Source organism: Lissotriton vulgaris, chromosome 9 (genome assembly GCF_964263255.1).
Source record: "Lissotriton vulgaris chromosome 9, aLisVul1.2, whole genome shotgun sequence".
In the NCBI taxonomy this organism is placed as follows: domain Eukaryota; kingdom Metazoa; phylum Chordata; class Amphibia; order Caudata; family Salamandridae; genus Lissotriton; species Lissotriton vulgaris.
The window spans coordinates 980,105,816-980,127,092 of NC_141697.1; the positions used below are offsets into that span (position 1 = coordinate 980,105,816).

The following is a 21,277-nucleotide window of genomic DNA, read 5'->3' on the forward strand; positions in this document are numbered from 1 at the left end:
ACCGGACACAATCGGGCGTCCAGGTGGGCTCTCAAGATTCTTATGCACTTTTGGTATAGTGTAGAAATATGGAACACGGGGATTTTTTTGAACCAAAAACTCTGATTCTTTTTTCAGTAGCCAATCATGTGCGAGGGCCTCTTCAATCATCCCTCCTATTTGTATTCGCAAAGACTCAGTGGGATCTTTAGCTAAGACCTGGTAGTTCCTATTATCCGCAAGGAGTCTTCTGCACTCAATGTCGTAGGCCGTGGTAGTTTGAATAACCACCGCTCCACCCTTGTCTGCAGGTTTTATAGTTAGGTTTTTGTTACGTCTCAGTTCATTTATAGCTTCATTCTCAAGTCTGCTGGTATTCTGGAACACCTTGTGTTTGATGTCCACATTCTTGAGTTCCTGCATGATAGCTTTTTCAAAAGCTAGTACCTCCACCGGAAGTTGGTTATCCAGTGGTGTAAAAGTCGACCTCGGTTTCAACCCTGTGTCTGATTCTTCCAAAGAAGGTAGACGCTTGGTTCGCCGTCATGCTGGAAAGGGTTCTGATAGGGATTGAATTGAGGTCCTTGAAAACCCCGCCAGAGAGGATGGCGAGGTTTTCAAGGACCTCAATTCAATCCCTATCAGAACCCTTTCCAGTTCCCGCAGTACCAATTTGTCCCTCCACAAATGGGACAGATGTACCCTCAATGGGTTCCGGAACAAACCAATGCACCCCAGAATGCTCAGCCTTTTTTTATCCTGGGGCCAAGGACCCCGCAGAGGGAGGGAGGAACAAGAGGGGCAACAATGTCAACTGGCAACCCACAGAGGAAACAGACCCGAGGGTCCTGACGAGGAGCATGACGGCGAACCAAGCGTCTACGAGCAAGAGGGGAACCTAGTAATTAACATTACTCCATGGCCCCTCATTGATTTACAACAAAGGGTTCTGAATAAAGGCTTGGGATACGTCCCTACCAACAAACCTGACTTGTTCCTACTACACAATCAAGCAGGTTTTAAACTTTTCTATTTTACAGGGGATGTATACCCAAGCAAAGGCAGGGAAATTATTTGTGGTATTTGTAGATCTTACAGCCGCCTTGGATTGCGTTGACCAGAGCAGATTATGGAAACGTTTAGAGGATCTAAAGGTTGAGCCCACACTGGTGCAATTTTTGAGGTCATTATATGCGGGGGCATCAGCAAAGGTGAGATACGGACTAAAGGGATAGTGCACAAAGTCTTTCCGCGTGGAGAGGAGTGTTAGACAAGGCTGCGTACTGGCCCTGTTCCTTTTCTCATAATATACTAACGCATTGGAAGAGGAACTGGTGGCCAGGGCGAGAGATCCCCCTCAATTTAATAACAAGCAGATCATCTCCCTCTCTACGCGGTGTTAATGGCTAGAACCCAGCTCGGATTACAGAGAGCCCTTGCCACTTACATTGATTTTATGGACAATCGGGCCTGAAACTCAATGTAAAGAAAACATTTGTGATGTCATGTGGGAAGGGGAAAAATAAATGTAGTAGCTTAGCAGCTGGGAGTGGTAGAATTAAATCAACCAAAACGCTCTCTTATCTCTACATTTTGCACGAGGATACAGGCTCTTGGGGACCAGCGGTCACGAGTAGGATCCTTTTGTTTAAGAGGTCGACCGCGGCAGTGATGAATTACAAAAAATAGAAATGGGTAGAAGGCCCTGGGGATCCTCCTCCAAATTTACCAAGCAAAATGCTTAAGTATCGCCATATATGGGACGGGGTTTGGGGCTTTTGTGATGTTTCCACAATTCAGGTGGTAAAAAATGCTTTTTTAAGGTTTATTTTAGCTGTTCATCTGTTTGTATTTGTCATAGTGATTTGGGGATTTCCCACATCTCCGAGGTAATCAAAATGCAATCAATTTTGGTCTTGCATAGAATCTGGACCTCTCCCAATCTAGGGTTGAACAGTGAAATCATTAAGGATTCAATGGGATTGGCTCAGGTTAAAAAAATACCCTGGCTGAACTATGTAAGAACATTTTTAAATGACTTGTGTAGACCAGATTTTTATATTAAGCCAGACACCATGTGCTCTATATCCAGAAAAGAGCTTAAAGCTGTATGCCTGACCTAGCTTGAGTCTCTTAGAATTGCAGAATTCAATAAAAGTACTGTGATCCAGCACCAACTGACCCTGGCCAGCAACTCCATTCAACCCTACCTAGTGTGGTGTACACGGGGATATGATAAATATATATTGACTAGGTTTAGGTTTGACAGCTTCCATCTTTGTCACTGCCCATGCGATAATATATCATTACAAACAACAATGCATGTGATCTTTTTTTGTAAATTTTGTTCTAAGGAACGTGCCAGAAGGATCATGCCTTTTTTGAAGCAGGAAGCCTGGCGGCAATGTCGCCCAGCTTTCCCATTTCTACAATTACTGGACGTGTACTGTATCGGAATAATGACTGGAGTTTTCAAAAGCATCTTAAGGAAAAGGAAAAGCATAACTTGTTAGTTTTTAAAATTTAATATTTGTACTGTTGGGTCAGCTGTGTATATAAGGTATTTTTTTAATGTCTATCTTGAATGAATTGTGTTTATTTTTGCTTTTATGATTTTATCAAGTGTCTAATATCAAATAAAGCAGCATACTTGAAGACTGGGAGTGGGGGCGGGGGGACCTCTTTTGGAATGGCCTTCAGGATTGCAAATGCCTCCTTGACCTCGACTTTGAGTGAGACCGGGTCTTCCGAGGTTTCCTATGGTGCTCAGAGATGTAGAGTTTGGCATTAAGGTTATCTGAGAGCATTTGAGCACAACATGGAATCCCACGAGGAGTTAAAACACTAGAGACAGACCTTGTGAGTGTTTCACTGACATCTGTTAGTGTAAATCATTGCAGGGTTTGAAACCTCTTGTTCCAGGGATGGCATGACCTTTGCACACCGGAGAAATTTTGTAGAAGAATGCTGTTGGGGTACAAAATTGAGGGAGCAAGCTTCAAATCTGTAACGGAAGGCAGGGAAAGATAGGAACGGACATTGATGCTCTCGGTGGTAGTTACCTTATGAACTCAATGTCATTTCTGGGGGAAGCACAGACACTGAGCCATACAATGCCACCTCCCAGCGTGCAAGGGAAATTGCGGAGAAAAAACTCTGGATCCAGTATAGCGCCTGGGGATATTCACAAGGTGAGAATTTTGTTGTTTGAAGTATCCATCAGGACGTGAGATTCACACAAGCCAGTCTGTCCTAGACTCCCCCAGGTGTCCAGATAAAAAAAATGTCTACGGGTTACATAACCCTTGGTGCCGGCTGACCCTGAAACCAAGTACAGCAACTACTCACAACCCCAGAAATACTGAAATACTAATGTAAAATGATTATGTCTCCACATTAAATGTTGGGGTATTTCCTGTCGCAAGTGAAAAGCCCACCCACACAAGTGGTGTACTGTTTTTAATGGGAGAAGTGTGGGAATACAGAACAGTAGAGCATCTGTTAATCCCTCATTAATTACTAAGCATGTTCAGCTTCCAAATGTAAGTCAATGCACAAGAAAACAAAAATTTTGCTAAATGCCCTCTGAATGACATGATATCATGAGTAACCTCAAGTTTAGAGTTGTGCGCATAACCACTACTTCTAAATTGAGATTCTTGGGCACATTAAAAAAAATGCATAGCTTTATTTCGACCCCATATTTATTCAGAACATTTTACATTATTAATTGATGCATTGCCTGTACACAAACCCTAGAAGCTGCAGGTCTGTTGATAATTATGGGTAGTGCATTTTTGGACAAACAATAAACACTATGTCCCTGTGTCAATAAGATTCAGAAAACGGGGTGGTGATGAACAGAGTGTCTGAATTAAGCAGACCACTCTTACCCAGTCCAAAGATCAGGGCTTGATCCATCACCGTTATTTATCTCACTGCACCATCCCAGCTCAGAACCTGGCTATATGCAAATCAGTCTGTCCCTGGCCCAGTGCATCATGGGAACAGGGCAGACTAAACTACCAAGCCAATTCTTCACCAGAAAGGAGACAAGCTACCGGGGACCGGTTTCTGGCATTTCAGCCGTCTTCGGCCCGGCTTGCTTGAATCCTGATGGTGCAGTGAGAAAGGGACTCATGTCTGAGTATACCCTGCCACACCTATAGTGGCCAAAAAAGATTCAGAAAACGGGGTGGTGATGAACAGAGTGTCTGAATTAAGCAGACCACTCTTACCCAGTCCAAAGATCAGGGCTTGATCCATCACCGTTATTTATCTCACTGCACCATCCCAGCTCAGAACCTGGCTATATGCAAATCAGTCTGTCCCTGGCCCAGTGCATCATGGGAACAGGGCAGACTAAACTACCAAGCCAATTCTTCACCAGAAAGGAGACAAGCCACTGGGGACCGGTTTCTGGCATTTCAGCCGTCTTCGGCCCGGCTTGCTTGAATCCTGATGGTGCAGTGAGAAAGGGACTCATGTCTGAGTATACCCTGCCACACCTATAGTGGCCAAAAAAGATTCAGAAAACGGGGTGGTGATGAACAGAGTGTCTGAATTAAGCAGACCACTCTTACCCAGTCCAAAGATCAGGGCTTGATCCATCACCGTTATTTATCTCACTGCACCATCCCAGCTCAGAACCTGGCTATATGCAAATCAGTCTGTCCCTGGCCCAGTGCATCATGGGAACAGGGCAGACTAAACTACCAAGCCAATTCTTCACCAGAAAGGAGACAAGCTACCGGGGACCGGTTTCTGGCATTTCAGCCGTCTTCGGCCCGGCTTGCTTGAATCCTGATGGTGCAGTGAGAAAGGGACTCATGTCTGAGTATACCCTGCCACACCTATAGTGGCCAAAAAAGATTCAGAAAACGGGGTGGTGATGACCAGAGTGTCTGAATTAACTAGGATTCAAGCAAACCGGGCCGAAGACGGCTGTAATGCCAGAAACCGGTCCCCGGGAGCTTGTTTCCTTCCCAGTGTAAGAATTGGCTTTTGTAGTTTGGTTTGCCCTGTTCCCATCATGCACTGGGACAGGAACAGACTAATTTGCATACAGCCAGGTTCTGAAACTGGGATGGTGCAGTGAGCTAAAAAACGGTGTTGGATCTAGCCCTGATCTCTTGACTGGGTGAGAGCTTTCTGCTTAATTCAGAGACTCTGTCCCTCACCACCCCTTGTTGTAATTATTCCTGTGTCAATAAGAGACTGGCGATGTAACAGTACAGTTATTTTGTAAGTCAGCCATAGGGGCAAAAAATAAAGAGGAAAACAGTCACCTCTTCCTATTTTATCCTATTTACTTACATTATTTTTTTAATTTTAATGATTAGCCTTTTGAGAAAAAATAAGAGCCATCTACATCAATTACCCCTTGCTGAATTCAGAATGTTGTTTACTTATCAGAAATGTCCAGCTTCCTGGTTCCACCAAAGTTTGCCCACCCCTTTCTCTTACAAACGGCAAAATAAGTAGAAGCCGGGAAAAAATAGAAAAAATTGACGCCCACTTAGAAAATCATAAAAAATGTTTAAAAAATGCTTTTTACAACGCTGCTTGTTCCTGAAAGCTGGGAAAGGGCAATGTTAGAACAGCAAAACGTATATGGGTGCCATTCTTAGGGTGAAAAAACACTTCTTGCACAACACGTTTGACTATTTCCTTTGTTTTCTAATGGGGAATCCAAAAACCCTGCATCCTTTAGAATCCCCGACATGTGGAAAAAAGGACACGCATTTTGCCTTCAAATCTTTTGTGGAAAAAAGACCTGCACGAAATATCAAAACAAACACTGTCAAAGCACAACAGGTATGGAGCCTTTTGTCTTTGTCAATGTTTGTTTTGTCATGGTTCTTGTAAAACTTTATTTTTGTGTGAGTAGCCAGGCCCTACTTAATATATTTATATAAAAAAGAATAATTGGTAAAAACTAAAAACATTTCCAAGGTCTCATAATGCACACTTTGTCTTAGTAGTCCATGGCTTTGAAGTGAACGACTGTGTTGTGGATGTGCTCCTTTGAAAAAGCAGAATGCCATCCCTCAGTGAAGTTATGAAGAAGGCTGATCTGCTGCCATATGCAGGAAGAACATGTGAATGACAACAACAGACCAATGGATAAAGAGGGCACACTGAAAACCCCTATACATAAGCATTTTATATACTTTTAGTGAAATCAAAAGATCTTTGATAACATCACACGTAAAAAGGGCTCAGCATGGGGATTGGTGTGGGAAGGTAACCCTCAGCACTTTACGGTTTCAATACCTTCATCTGTAGATCAGATAGGGTCTAGCAATAGTCATGCTATGAAGCCGGACACACACTCGACCCCGTCTTCTCATCCAGCAAGGACATCGCCTTCAGCCACAACACCGGACTCCACTGGACGGACCACAGCTGCGTCAACTTCAGCTTCGCAAGGACCACGATCCACCACCACCAGCAACAGGCTGCACGCAGGAGCTGGAACAAGATCACAGCCGACCAGCTCGCGTCCTCCCTGAGCATGAACCTTCCCACCAGCACAACGAACCCTAGCCAGGCGGCCACCAACCTCACGAAGTGGATCAGCAACTGCGCAGAAGAGCTCGCCCCCCTGAGGACCCCGCCCAGCAGACCCGGTAGCAAGAAAGCCCCATGGTTCACCGACGAACTCAAGAGCTCCAAGAAGAACTGCCGAGCCCTCGAGAGAACCTGGCGCAGAGACCCAACACCGGACAACATGACTGCCCTCAAGCTCGCCACCCGAAAACACCACCAACTCATCCGCGCCACCATGAAAACTGCATTCAAGGAACGACTGGACAACAACGCACACAACAGCAAAGAACTCTTCAACATCGTCAAAGAGCTCTCCAACCCCAACGCCGGAAACAACGACATCACCCCTTCGCAAGACCTCTGCAGCTCCCTCGCCTCCTACTTCCACAAGATCGCGGACATACACAACAGCTTCAGCACTCAACCGACGAACACCACGACCGAACCACCTCCCCCCACCACCACCCTCCGCGCCTGGACTCCGATCAGCACCGAAGACACCGTCCGCACGATGAACTCCATCCACTCCGGATCTCCGACCGACCCCTGCCCTCACCACGTCTTCAACAAGGCCGACGCAGTCATCGCACCCCACCTGCGGGACATCATCAACACCTCCTTCGACACCGCTACCTTCCCGGAGAGCTGGAAGCACGCCGAACTCAGCGCTCTACTCAAGAAACCATCGGCTGACCCCACCGACCTCAAAAACTACCGCCCCATCTCGCTGCTCCTGTTTCCTGCAAAAGTCATCGAGAAGACCGTCAACAAGCAGCTGGCCGCCTTCCTCGAGACTAACGGATCCCTCGACCCCTCGCAGTCTGGCTTCCGGGCCAACCACAGCACCGAGACCGCCCTGATCGCAGTCACCGATGACATCCGAGCGCTGCTCGACAACGGAGAAACAGCGGCCCTCATCCTCCTCGACCTCTCCGCGGCCTTCGACACTGTCTGCCATCGTACCCTAGTACAACGCCTCAGCAACGTCGGAGTCCAGGAGAAGGCACTGGAGTGGATCATCTCCTTCTTCGCGGGAAGGACACAGAGAGTCCGCCTCCCTCCGTTCAGATCTGAAGCCACCGAAGTCATCTGCGGCGTCCCTCAAGGCTCCTCGCTCAGTCCAACCCTCTTCAACATCTACATGAGCCCCCTCGCAGACATCGCACGCCAGCACAACCTCAACATCATCTCCTACGTCGACGACACCCAGCTGATCCTCTCCCTTACCAACGACCCCGCCACCGCCAGAGCCAACCTTCACGAAGGGATGAAAGAGGTAGCTGAATGGATGAAGAACAGCCGCCTGAAACTGAACTCAGATAAGACGGAAGTCCTCATCCTGGGATCCTCACCCGCCGCTTGGGAAGACTCCTGGTGGCCCCCCGCCCTAGGCAGCGCACTCAAACCAACAGACCACGCACGCAACCTGGGCTTCATCCTGGACTCCTCCCTCTCCATGACCAGACAAGTCAACGCCGTCTCCTCGTCCTGCTTCAACATCCTGCGCATGCTACGTAAGATCTTCCGGTGGATCCCCACCGAGACCAGGAAGACGGTCACCCAGGCCCTCGTCACCAGCCGTCTGGAATACGGCAACACCCTCTACGCCGGAACCACCGCCAAACTCCAGAAGAGACTCCAGCGGATCCAGAACGCCTCAGCACGACTCATCCTGGACATCCCCCGTCGCAGCCACATCTCCGGACACCTGAGAGACCTGCACTGGCTCCCGGTCAACAAGAGAATCATCTTCCGTCTCCTCACCCACGCACACAAAGCCCTACACAGCCAAGGCCCAGGATACCTCAACAGCCGCTTCAACTTCTACGCTCCCAAACGCCAGATTCGATCGACCAGCCACGCCCTCGCCGCCGTCCCCAGCATCCGTAGAGCCACCACAGGGGGACGGTCCTTCTCCTACCTCGCCGCCAAGACATGGAACTCCCTCCCCACCCACCTCCGCCTGCCCAGGACCACCTCGCCTTCAGGAACCAACTCAAGACCTGGTTGTTCGAGCAGTAGCAGATCCCCCTCCCCCAGCGCCTTGAGACCCTCTGGGTAAGTAGTGCGCTATATAAATGCGATGATTGATTGATTGAAGCCAAACCTTAATGAGAAAAAAAGTGTAAACCATCCTTTGTCATGTACAAGGCAAGGGTCTAGAATGACATACCTCTGCATATCAGGCTTGCACATTACTCCTGAATTTAGGAAATGGTCAATATTTTCATCTCCCTAATGAGTACATAATTTATTACTATTAAGGGTTCTGTCCGCTCTTCTACTCTTTCAGAAAAGCAAACATGAAATTTGTAGCCCATCCTCTAAATTTGTAAAAAATAAAAAAATAAAAATCCAGACTTGCTTTCAAGGTTGCTTTTAAGAATTATTACCTATTGCACTACTGTAAATAACACTGTTGTTACTTTGCCAGGTTTCGCACTGCAGATACATGCACATGTATACAAGAAGATACATACTTATCAAAAGCTCTTGTTGTCGGTCCTCCTCATCTAAATCGATGATCACGGGCCCCACATTCTTCTTGGGCTTCTTCTTCTTCCTTCCAGTGGTAAAAGATTTCTTTAGCGAAAGAAGGCGGTACATCTCATAGCCCATTAGCAGCACACCTCCATTTGCTGACCAGTCACTAACCACCTTTGCACGAGCTATGGTTGTCCTATGTGTAAGTAAAGATAGAGCAAGCATCAAACACAAATGAAAACAGCCTCTGCCCAGATCTTTCAGTTCTGCCCATGGGCTTGTTCCAAACAATAATCTTCCTGTTTTGCTTGACCATGCTAGCAGACTCTGGTCACTACTAGACATTACTTCATTAAAAAAAAACAATGTGAGCAGCATCAAATCAGGTTCACCTCGGGATCTTTTACCCTCTACGGTGCTGCAACAACTTGACACACCCTCCCTCGAATTAATTATTGATCTTTACGCCTCCATACAGGAAGCAATCATTCCTCCTGAGTGGAAGCATGCTATGATTCTTCCGCTCTTGGAGAAAGCCAACGCAGAGCCCGCCCAACTCTCCAACTTTAGGCCCATTTCCCTCCTTCGGATATAATCTAAAATTCTGGAAAAACATTTCAACTTCCAACTTACACAGTTTGTTGAATCTTCTAAATTTTTACATACTCCGGTTTTAGAGCTGGTTTCTCAACAGAGACAACTCTAATAGGTATCACAGAAATGCTGAGAGACAACTTGGACATGGGGGATACAGCAGCCCTCATACTACTCGATTTGAGCGCTGCTTTTGACACAGTTTCTCACATCGTGTTAATAAGATCCCTCCAATCCCTCGGCATCTCTGGTTCAGCTCTGAAATGGCTGACACCTTGCCTTACCAACCGCACTTATCAAATTTTTTCCTCTGCTGCCACCTCCAAATTTCACTCACCCGATTGTGGAGTCCCTCAGGGCTCTATTCTTAGTCCATTGCTTTTTAATATTTATGTTAAACCATTGGTGATTATTGCAGAGGAGGCCGGGTTGTCCCTCTTTTCTTACGCAGATGACACCCAGATCATCTTCTCTCTTTCCTCTGAGAAGGTGTCTGATCAGTCAGCTCTTCAAGACGGCCTAAGAAGTTGTAGCATGGATGCAAACAAACATGCTTAAACTCAATGGCGACAAGATAGAGGTTATCATTTTGGGGAACAACAAAGATCTATGGGGGCCCCAGCACTGGCCCATCGAACTGGGAACTTATTTATTTTTATTTTTTTTATTTATTTTTTGGAGTTTTCTATAGCGCTTGCCAAACCCGAGGGCATCGGAGCGCTTCACTACCAGATATGTGTAGGTCAGAATGCTAATCGAACAACAAGTCCAACATGTATAAGTCATATAACGAACCGAAAGCACACAGAGTGAGCGTATAGCAGAACACAAATAGAATACGCATACCAATAAGATATCCAGCTGGCCCAGAGGCAGTGAGGACAAAGTCATATCCGTTGCGAGGCTGACCCCAGGAAATGGGGGGGGGTGGGGGGGGGGGGGGTCGGTTGCAGGAACGTGCGACCTGGAGGCAACAAAAGTTCGGATTAGATGGTTACGTAATTGGATTCGGGAAGGCACGTTTGAGGATGAGGTCTTTTAGTTGGCATTTAAACTTTAGAAAGGAGGAAATAGTTCTGATGTCGACCGGGATGGCGTTCCAGATTTTTGAAATATTCCCAGCAAAGGAGCGGTTTGCCGTTTTCTGTTTCCGAGTTCTTAGGGGGATGAGCAGGAGGGAATTTGAGCTTCTGAGTCTTCTTGCTTGACCGGCTTTCTTGAGTTTCGAGGCAAGGTATTCTGGTTTCCCTGTGTGCAAGGCTTTGTGAGTCAGGCAGGCTGTTCTGAAGCTGGCCCGCATTTCCACTGGGAGCCATTTTAGATCTCTGAGTGCGGGAGAAATGTGATCAAATTTTTTCACTCCTGAGACCATTCTGGCCGCTGCATTGAAGGTGGTTTTTAGAGGAGCTAGGTGGGAGAGGGGGGTACCAGAGGGTCACGTTCCCGTAGTCCAGTCTGGATAACACAAGAGATTGGGTGGCTTGTTTGAGATCCACGGGTGAAATGTAGGGTTTGACTTTGTTGAGTAGTTTCAGATTGAAGAAGGCGCTCTTGGCAGAGTTTTTAATGTGGTTCGCCATGGATAATTTGTGGTCTAGGGTGATTCCTAGTAATTTTACAGAATTAGTCAGAATGGGCATCACGTTGAGAGTGTCAATAGCTTTTAGCCACTCGGAGACTGGCAGATGTTCTTCCTTGTTGGACAACAGTAGGATTTCTGTTTTACCTTGATTGAGTTTCAGTTGGTTTGATGATAGCCATTCTTGGACTTCTTTGAAAGTATTATTGAGCCTTAGAATGTCATTGATGGAGGAGGATTCCAGGTAAATCTCTGTTTCATCTGCGTATAAGTGGAAGGGGATGTTGGCTTTATTCAGAATGGAAGCGAGGGGTAACATGTAGATATTGAACAGTTGCAGGGAGAGAACAGAGCCTTGTGGGACGCCTCTGTTCACGGGGAGAAGGTAGGAGGTCTATGACTTGATTTGGACTCTCTGGGAACGATTCTGGAAGAAGGATGAGAACCATTGTAGAACCTAATCTTCAGCCCCAACTCTCTCCTTGAGGGCCTTGATGAGAAGATTATGATCCACTGTGTCAAATGCTGCTGACAGATCGAGGAGGATGAGTAGACAGCAGTGGTCTGAGTCAAGGGAGTGACGGATGTCATCGACAATGTTAAGGATTGCAGTTTTGGTGCTATAGTCTTTTCTGAAACCTGATTGTGTTGATATAGCAGGTTGATAGTGCCAATCTGTTTATTCAGTTGGTGAAGCACACATTTTTCCAGAATTTTGGCCAAGAAGGGGAGATTGGAGACCGGTCTGAAGTTGTTCAAGTCTTTTGAGTGAAGGCCTGCTTTTTTTAGGAGATGGGTAACTTGTCCAATCTTGAGACATTCGGGTATGGTACAGTTTTTCAAGGAACTGTTTATGATTTCGCACCAGATAGGAGCGAGGGCGAATTTCAGATCTCTGACCAATTGGGAGGGTAGAGGGTCCATATTATGGGATGAGGCCTTCGACGAGGCGATTAAGTTGAGAATCTCAGGTTCCGAGATGGGATCGAAGGCGGACCAGGTACGTGCGGGAAACCTACCTGGAGGAGGTAGGTTAATGTCAAGAGAAAGTTTGATCTTGTCGATTTTGTCCATGAAAAAATTGATGAAGTTGTCACATAAGGCTTTAGAGGGATGGACGATGGAATTAGACGGTTTGGAGGTTTGCTTTTTAATGATGTCAAATAGTTCTCTTGGTCTGTTTTTTGCCTTGTGAGAGCGCATTGCAAAAGAAGTTGGTTTTTTCTTTAGTGATGTGGTTTTTGTACTCTCTTGCTGATTTGAGCTTTTCACAGTGGGTGGAGGAGGGGTTCTTTCTCCAGAGCCGTTCTGAGACTCTGAGTTTCCTTCTTTCATCGTTAATGTCCTTGTTAAACCATGTTCTTGAAGGGATGTTCCTGTTTTTTTTTTTATTTCATGGGGGCGAGTTGATATAAGATGGAGGACATTGTTGTGTTGTAATGTGCTGTGAGTTCAGCGGTAGAGAGGCCGTCCCGGGAGATGGGAAGGAGGGAGGAGATTTTTTCTTCTACATCAGCAGTGCTAATCCGTGACAGATTCCTGGACCACCTGGAGGGCTGGTGAGCGAGCCGGTGCGCAATGTGGAAAAGAATTAGGTGGTGATCGGACCAGTCAACTGGAAGGATGTGGTCAATAGTGACTGCGTCCTGTTGGGCGATGATGGCGTCCAGGATTGCACCTTTGTTATGAGTTTCTTCTGAGCAGTGTTGGGTAAGCTTGTTGGAGTGAAGTAGGTCATTTAGTGTTTGTAATGGAGCATTATTCTCATTATTCCAGTGTATATTGAGGTCACCTACGATTAAATTGTTGGTGCTTCGGAGGGAGCAGTGAGCTATCAGGTCTGATAGGTGCTCCGTGAAGGAGGTAGTGTTGCCTGGTGGATGATACAGGAGGTTACAGTGTAGTACTGTGTTTTTGGCGGTACTAATGTTGGTGGATAGACATTCAAATGAGTTGCAGTTAAAGGACTCTATTTCCGAAATCGATAAGCTGTTTTTATGGATAATAGCCACGCCACTGCCAATTTGGTCCTTCCTATCCTTGTTTATGATAGATTAACCTGGGGGTACAAGTAAGTCCAGAATGGGGGTCGAGCAGTCTTTTAGCCAGGTTTCGGTGATGAAGGCTATGTCTATGTCATAGCTGAGGATCGTTTCTGCCAGCTCCGTGGCATGTTTCACGGCGGATCTGCAATTGATGAGCATAGAGTTCGTGTTGGGTCTTCCTATATTCGGTTCGATGGGGATGTTGATGAGGGAGTGTGGTGGTCTAGGGGGTATCGGGAGGATTTGATCGTTTCTGAAGCCGGTGATTACCTGTATTGTAGAGTGATCGTCGCTAGGGATGGGGTGTACGAGAGTTGGCCTGGGGGTATAAGGGGGAATTGATCGATTCTGGATCAGGCGAGTACTTAGGTAATAGATTGTTCGGGACTAGAGGTGGTGTATGAGGAGGCCAGCTCGAGCGCTTCCTCTGGGGACATGGGTTCGGTTGTTCTGCTCGGTCTCGAGGTCTGGTGCGGGGGGAAGGACAGGGTGTTGGGTCGTTGGGTGGGTGAGTTGTGTGGGTGGGTCGAGTGGGATGAAGAACAGTGGACGAGGGGAGGTGGTTAAGGGGAGGATTATGCAGTGTCGAGAGGTTAGAGGATGAGCTTCAGTCCCTGTATCATGAAGGCGATTTGATTTTCGATACGGTCAAGCCGACAAACTATCATATCCTGCGAGGGAGGGGATTGCTTCTGGGTGGGAACAGTGCAGCTAGTTGTCGCGTGGAGGGGGGGGTTGATTTCTGGAGTTTATTATGTAGCTGGATGAGGGGCTAGAGTGGGTTGTATGGTGTGGAGGGTTAGGGTGAGGGGGTTCTTTGGGGTGTGAGACGGTTAGAGACTGGGTGGAGGTAGCCAAGGAGGACTTATTACGATCGACTGGCGTAGGCTTGGACCTGTTCGGGAGTGTAGGGTGTGGGGGAGCCAGGAGTGGTGAGCGTTTGGTCTTGAGGAGGAGTCGAGGCTGGGGGTTAGGGTTCTCGGGGGAAGTATTGTGAACGTCAGGGGGAGATCTAGGGGCAGGAAGCCTAGGGAAAGGAGCTGATGGAGGATCAGAGTTGGGGAGCGTGGTTGAGACCTTGGAGTTGCAGGGGATGGATAGGGATTGAGGTGGCGTGTCAGAGGCTGTGGAGGCAGGGGAGAATTGGAACTGCAGGGAGAGGGGAGGGATTGGGGTTGGGTAAGGAGGACTGAGGATGCAGGGGGAGAATAAGGTATGGGGGCAGGTTGTGTGGTGAGGATGCGGGGGGGGGGGGAATAAGGCAAAGGGGGTTGGTTGTCCAGTTGCGGGGGGGCAATGGGAGGGGGATGAGGCGGGGAAGGGGTTAGAAAGGAGAGAGGGAAAGAGGAAATCAAAGGCTTTGAGATTGTCATTGTTGGCTTTGATCAAGATGGTGCAGGTGGAATAAATGGTTACCGAAGTGGTACAGTGGCGTGTTGGGTGATTAGGGGGGTAGAATGAGAGTTTTGCGCTGTGCGGCGTGTTGGTGGTTTTGATGATTTGGCGTTTTGCTCTTAAGGTGGAAATCCTAAAGCCAGGTCTGGCTGTGTGAAAGATGAGGTCCATTTTCACTTGGCCATTCACAGGGGAGTGGAATATGTCGGCAAAGAGGGACTCCGGGAATTGCTGATCAGTTTATGTTTTAGGGATTTTGTTTGATTTAGGGGCGAGGTTAGAGGGGAGAGACAGCGAGAAGGAATTCGGGCCATGTCGCCTAATGTAGGGTGAGGAGAGAGGATTGGGGGAGGATGACGTTATTGGGGGCATTGTGGTTAGGTGTTCGTGTGGGTGATGATTTGGGAGGGGGATAGTGGTCCTGACCTGGAGGGGTTTCTCGATGGGGTTGGGGGGGGGGGGGAGACCGGCATGTCGGTAAGTGTGAAGTGAGGGCGGGGGAGAGGAGTCAGAGGGGTGATGCGCAGGGAGGGGAGGCAGGTTCTCCGCAGAGGAAAGGAAGGGACAGAGGTTGAAGCACTAGACGGGACCGATTCAGGCGGGGGGGGGGGGGGGCGGGACTAGACGGAGGGAGGGGGATCGACTTGCTCTAATGGCAAATAATGAGGGAAGACTCTGAGGACAGCAAGTAGTGTGGGCCCGGGGCGGAACTCCCAGGAGCTAATGAACAGAGTCCCCCTCTGGGTCATTTGGGACAGAGTGAATTATCAGGTAGTATTCAATGAGTTTCCGCCGTTTTGAGGACAGGCGGGACGGGGAGATCAGGGTAGGGTCTCCAGTTAAGAAAAGTTAGACTGTACCAGAAAGGAGGCCAGATGGGGGACAGAGAGTCCGAGTTCAAGTCAGGGCATTGCTTCTACCCACGAAATATGGGGGCAGGAGGTATTGTGGAATTGAGATGATTGATACTCCTCCGTGTCTGGTCCCAGAAAGTAGTAAAGCCGGTGCCTATCAGGCGAGTTGTCCGGAGCCGGCCGCCATTTTAGGGTCAGGCGGGGCTCTCCGGCCGTGAGTACATAGCAGGAGGCAGGAATGGAGTGCTGGGTCACGGGCAGGGTCAATGTCTGGCAAGGCTCGCTTTTGTGGGGTAGATGGAACCCCTAGAGAGATTGTTGCTCGTGAGAGTCACTGGAGCTGACCTAGTTGTCTGTAGCGGGCTGCCATTATGGGGTCAGGCGGAGCGCTCGCCGTGAGTACACAACAGGAGGCAGGAATGTAGTGCTGGGTCAGGGGCAGTGTCAGCCTCTGGCAAGGCTCGCTTTCGTGGGGTACATGGAACCCCTAGAGAGATTGCTGCTCGTGAGAGTCACTGAAGAGCTGTCCCTGTACGGCCGCCATTGTTGGGCCAGGCATGGAGGGGAGGAGGCAGTCTTAGGTTCAGCTTGGCGTGGGGGCCGCTTGGGGGCGAAATTGGAGGCAGGCGATAAATCCCCGTGGTCCTAGGCTAGCACGACTCACCTGCGCCTCGGTTGAGGAGCCCTGCGGGAGGTTGTGGCTGGGGTCCTCGGGTCATAGTGTCCAGGAGGGTCTGCCATCTTGGGAGCAGGCACAGTGCGGCGGGGAGAAGCGATCAAAACGGCTCTGCGTTGCAGTGCGATTCTCCAGTGCTGCCGGCCTCTTTCTGCTGCTGCTGTGAGGAGGATCGGATGCGGACTCCAATGGTGCTCCCTGGGAGGGATTGCAGGAAATGCCCTGGGATCGGGCGAGGACAAGGGGGTGGCGATCACCTTGGGGCCATCGAGAGTGACCGGAGAGGGATGAGGCGGAATTCCTTGTCCTTCGTCCACGATTCAGGTCCCTCCGATACGGCGATACGGTAAGTGAGCGTTCTAGGGGCTGGGTGGAGGGCATCAGGAGTTGGTCAATTCTTGGATACATAGTGTTGTGCCCGGAGCTCCATCTCGAAGCTCCCACCCTGCGGCCATCTCACCTCAGCCCACTCAACAGGTCCGCAACTTGGGCTTTATTGTTGATGACCGGCTGACCATGAGACAGCAAGTAGTAAAGGTGGCAGCTACCTGCTTCCCTGTATTGAAGTGGCTGAAAAAAGTTGTCTGGATGCTCCCTTGCTCCACCCAGAGAACGGTGGTCCAGGCACTTGTGACCTCAAGAATAGACTATGGTAACATTCTCTATCTAGGGGCCAACAAAGATATACTGCGGAAGCTACAGGTAGTGCAAAACGCTGCAGCTTGATTACTATGCCAAATTCGCAGAGCCACCTCCATCACCAGCTATCTACGTGATCTCCATTAACTGAAAGCGGAAAACAGTGTCAATTTCAAAGCTTTGAGCTTTCTATTCAAGATTAAATCCAGCACTGCTCCCCAATACTTGCAAGCCCTGGCCCAGCCTTATTATCCTTCACGATTACTGCGCTCCACTACCCATGGAACATTTTTGGCACCCAGGGTCAGACTCTTACGGATGGGAGGTTGCTCCTCTGCCTTTCTCGGTCCCACTCTGTGGAACACTCTACTCTGCCTGTATCTCTTCAGCTTGAAACAAACTTTGCAATTTTTTGCAAAGATCTAAAAACATGGCTGTTTAACCAATAATATCATATTTTTGTTTCCATCCTCAGGCTGGCGCTGGGAAACCCTTTTTGGGTAACTGTGCACCTTACAAAAACAATTTAACATAACATAACCTCTGGTACCAGACTATGTAACCCTTATTTTACTTCATATTCACTCTCCCTGCCACACAGTCTGTCTTCTTGTCCAGTTCATCCCATTCTTTGAGGTAGCTGTTACTACATTCTCTCACCAGTGCCCCAATTTCTCTCCTACTTATCATTCTTTTTCTGCCCATCTTATTGCCCCAAAGTTCATAGGAGTTTAGCTCTGTATTTGATGCATCTCAATCCTTGTGCCTTTCTGTTAACTGCATCTCTGAGATCATTATCTTTTTCTATCTTGAGGTTACCCTCACACCGATTTCTGTAAGGATAACCTATTTCCCATCTACCACTTTACCCTCCAGGAAACTGGCTTTCCTTTCTATTCATCTTATGCATCCAGTTTACACTTTGCTCCTCACTCACTTCATATTATCTTACCTGAACCGGCCATTACTATCTCCATTTCTCTTGCACCCATGAATGACCGGTCTCCTTTCACAACAGTTACAACTCACTTTTTCCTACCACTCTGACAGATCAAAAAATCAAACTGAACTCAATGAGGAGCAGATAATGAAATGTCTATGATATAGGACATTAATGAAATGTCAGTGATACAGGAAGTAAGAATGAGACATAACAGCTAAGATGAACGAGTCAATTTTTAAGTCAAGTGATGGATATGATGCAAAGTTCAGATTTCTCAGAGTCGATCACTTGAGTTGGACAAAGTAGGAGTTATGATAGCATTTATGGTGAAAGCAAAACAAAGAAAGGCAGGCTTAAGAATTAGGGGTAAAAGCTTACTAGGAGCAAAAGGTTCTATTAACAAATGCTGGCAAGGCCGCAAAGATTGGGAAGTCTAGATCTTTTTAGAGATCCGGGATATTCAAGAGGTCAGACAATGGGTAGATGATTAACATAGAAAGAGGTGAGGAGGAACTGAAGAGAGGAAAGCCAAGTAGCTCAAAGGCAGGTGTTGAGGTGCTGATGGGAGGTAATACAAATAATGAAGGCACAGGAAGACTGGAGCAAGATAATAGAGAAATATCAAGGGGTTGACAGAGGGGGAGGTTAGTAACCCACATTAGCTTTTAGAAGTTTAAATGGGGAAAAAGGTGTGTGGAAGAGTGGAGGATTGCAACTTACTTGTGCTCATCATTAAGGATGTAAACCTTGAAGGTGCGTGGCGATATCTCCTCTGGGCTATTTTCTTCAGGAAGGCTTTCAGGGGCTGGTAGCCAAATGTTGAATTCTGCCAGCCAATTCTGGAGAGTATTTACCTAACAAGAATAAAATGAAATACCCCCCATGAATGCAAAGAAGCAATGTTTAGAATGTTACCCTGTCAATGTCTAAACACATCAGAAAAATATTATTCAGCTTCTAGTTTACCAATCAGAAGTATAACAACTGAGATAAGAGACAGAGAATAAAGAGACCAACACGCACTTTTGAACTCTGTAGATTGTAGAAAAACCACTGTTTATCCTTATATAAATTTGACTTTCAACCAAGGACTTAACCTGGGTTTTTACCCTAACAATGACATTGGCCCAAACTCTGATCCTCACCCTAATCTATGTCCCAACTCTTTCCCTGAAACTCAGCCAGTCTCCAATCTTAACTCAATCTTTCACCATATTATCATGCTTTTAATTACAAATATTACTCCAATTTATATTTCTTCTATGTAGCATTTTAATTATATAGTTATTTTATGGACTTCATTTTTTGTGGAATGTAGTAGACATATAGTGACTTCTGGTCACATGTAAACGCTAAAAAAACAAGTATATTGAAATAGCAGGATAACTTCCTAATGCCGGAGCAAGATTGCGTTCACAGAATTCAATAGGCCATTTCCCAGCACTTCTGGTTATATAGATCCTGATAGTGCAAAGGCAGAAACTGGTGTTGAACACAGGAAAGAAAAACAATGAATGGCTTTTCTTTCCACAAAAGGTGAATTGGAGATGTTTAATTGGCGATGTCAAAGCTTTAGACCACAGGACACATTCAGTTTCTCTAAGTAAAGGCTACAACTTGTCACTCAGCAACTCAATCTGGCATAAAGGTGGAGCACAATCCTTGCCCTTCAACAGAATATCATCCTTCTTTCACCACAACTCTGGCAAACGCAGCAACTCATCAATAAGAGCTCAGTAATGGGCCCACTGAAAGGACTGCTTTCTCTGTCAATAGGATTCCATGACGCCTATTATGCAAAAAAAAAAAAAATTTGCTGCTGAAATAGACACGTCTTGCATGAATATGCGTCTATTTATTTATGTGTTGGGCTCTCTGTGAAGGAAGAATACCTTCATAAAAGAAGTGTCCTCCACCAGTCCAATAAGCTGAATCAATTTGTTTAGTGTGATTTTCTATTTTAGGAGATTTGCAGATAATCATAGCTTATGCAGGGGTGTCGCTGTCACCAGCAGTGCATATAATACCACTTGCGACAGGTCAGGGGGCATCAACACTCCCTTCAACCACAAACAAGTGACCTTACTTTAAACACATTAATACTAAAATTGCAAAGGTGAGACCAGATGGTATAACTTTTCATTAGAAAATGTCTTCAGAACTTTCAACTGGACATACCCACTTTTCACCAAGAAACAAGGGTATTTACTGTGCACTGGAAAAAGTACATATGCATCCTGCATACCCAGGGGTCAGTGCTTATTCATCTTCTCTTAAATATGCAATCGTCTGCGTCAGAGACCATCCTGAAGTTTTCGATTATTTTGTGCCTGCTGCCACTTATTATCAATCTCCATTCAGTTACGGATGGGGAAACAAAGATTTCACAACTGGTGTTGATAAACAAACCTTTATTCAATTGAAAGAAGGCGGATATAAGCCCTTAAGGGACAAGTGCGAACCCCTTTGCACACAGAGAGCTGAGAATGATTTCTAGGAAAAAGAACGCAAGTGTTAATTTCAGGTGCAAAACGGATTTCAACAACCTCACATAAAGAAATTGTTAATTATAGAGCTGACCTCTTTTATAAATTTCTCCTCAATTATGATTATGAGGGCACTGGTGCAGCTTGGATGTCTTCAGCCCTCTTTGCAAGTCCCTGGGCCCCCTCACTTGGGTGACATCTTAGTCAGTCAGCTGCCTTCGACCTCCCTCATCTTCCAGCCAACAGTCGGAATATAATATATCAAACCTCAATACAATTCACATTCACACTATTGTGCTTCCACTCCCTGCACTGCTATTCTGCAAGTCAAAGCAATAACCCTAAAAAGCATTAACAAAGCCAAACGAGTTGGCCCTTGTAAAGTGCATGCACACAAAGACAAAAAAAAGCAGGGACAACACATTCACACTGCTACCCTCAAATAGGAACATCCGTTATTCTAAATGCACACAGGCATATGCCTCACTCTGCACTCGCATAAGCACAACTTTCCACCTATAAACCACTTGCCCTGCATTCACAAAAGACAATATGAATTCTGCCTGCACACATTAAACCGCTCACAATGCAACAAAAACAGTGGCTATCCTGCACTCACAATACGCACACACAGGTATGGTTGCTCACTAGGAAAGAGTAGAGTTTGGGCAGATGGTAGTATAGGACGCACTGGTTGGGTAAGTGGTGCAACTCAAAGCTATTGAGGTAAGCTACACTGAATCTTGAATGTCCACTGTGGGTATCTAATCTCCCATTAGTCACACTTGAACCAGCACTTCAGAGTATGCAAGTCTGATCTTTGTAGACTTTTGTGGGAAAGGACAAGTTACTTACCTTCTGTAACACTTTATCTGGTAGAGGCATGATCTAGCCACAGTTTCCTACCCTCTAAATCTCCTAGGCGTCAGACTGTATCTGGCATATTTTTCTTAAAGTAATACCCCTGCGCGCTGGTAGGTGGCATTAGTCTACTCTGCGTGATGTCATCGGCGGCATCTGCGCCATTGTGACATCCACATGACCTAAATAG

The 21,277-nt window shown here is 46.9% G+C and overlaps 2 protein-coding genes across 3 annotated transcripts in view; both read right to left on the reverse strand.

Moving 5' to 3' along the window:
• The window catches only part of RAD54L2 (RAD54 like 2), a 1,034,525-nt gene that overhangs the window by 632,062 nt on the left and 381,186 nt on the right, over nucleotides 1–21,277 (reverse strand). For both annotated transcript variants that reach the window (XM_086938836.1, XM_086938837.1), the window contains exons 8-9: nucleotides 18,461–18,594; nucleotides 9,012–9,211 (exon numbers count right to left, since the gene is read on the reverse strand). In XM_086938836.1, coding sequence (XP_086794962.1) covers nucleotides 9,012–9,211; nucleotides 18,461–18,594 — 334 coding nt within the window. The remainder of the gene's footprint in view (nucleotides 1–9,011; nucleotides 9,212–18,460; nucleotides 18,595–21,277) is intronic.
• The window catches only part of LOC147692653 (uncharacterized), a 273,896-nt gene that overhangs the window by 164,836 nt on the left and 87,783 nt on the right, over nucleotides 1–21,277 (reverse strand). The window lies entirely within an intron of this gene.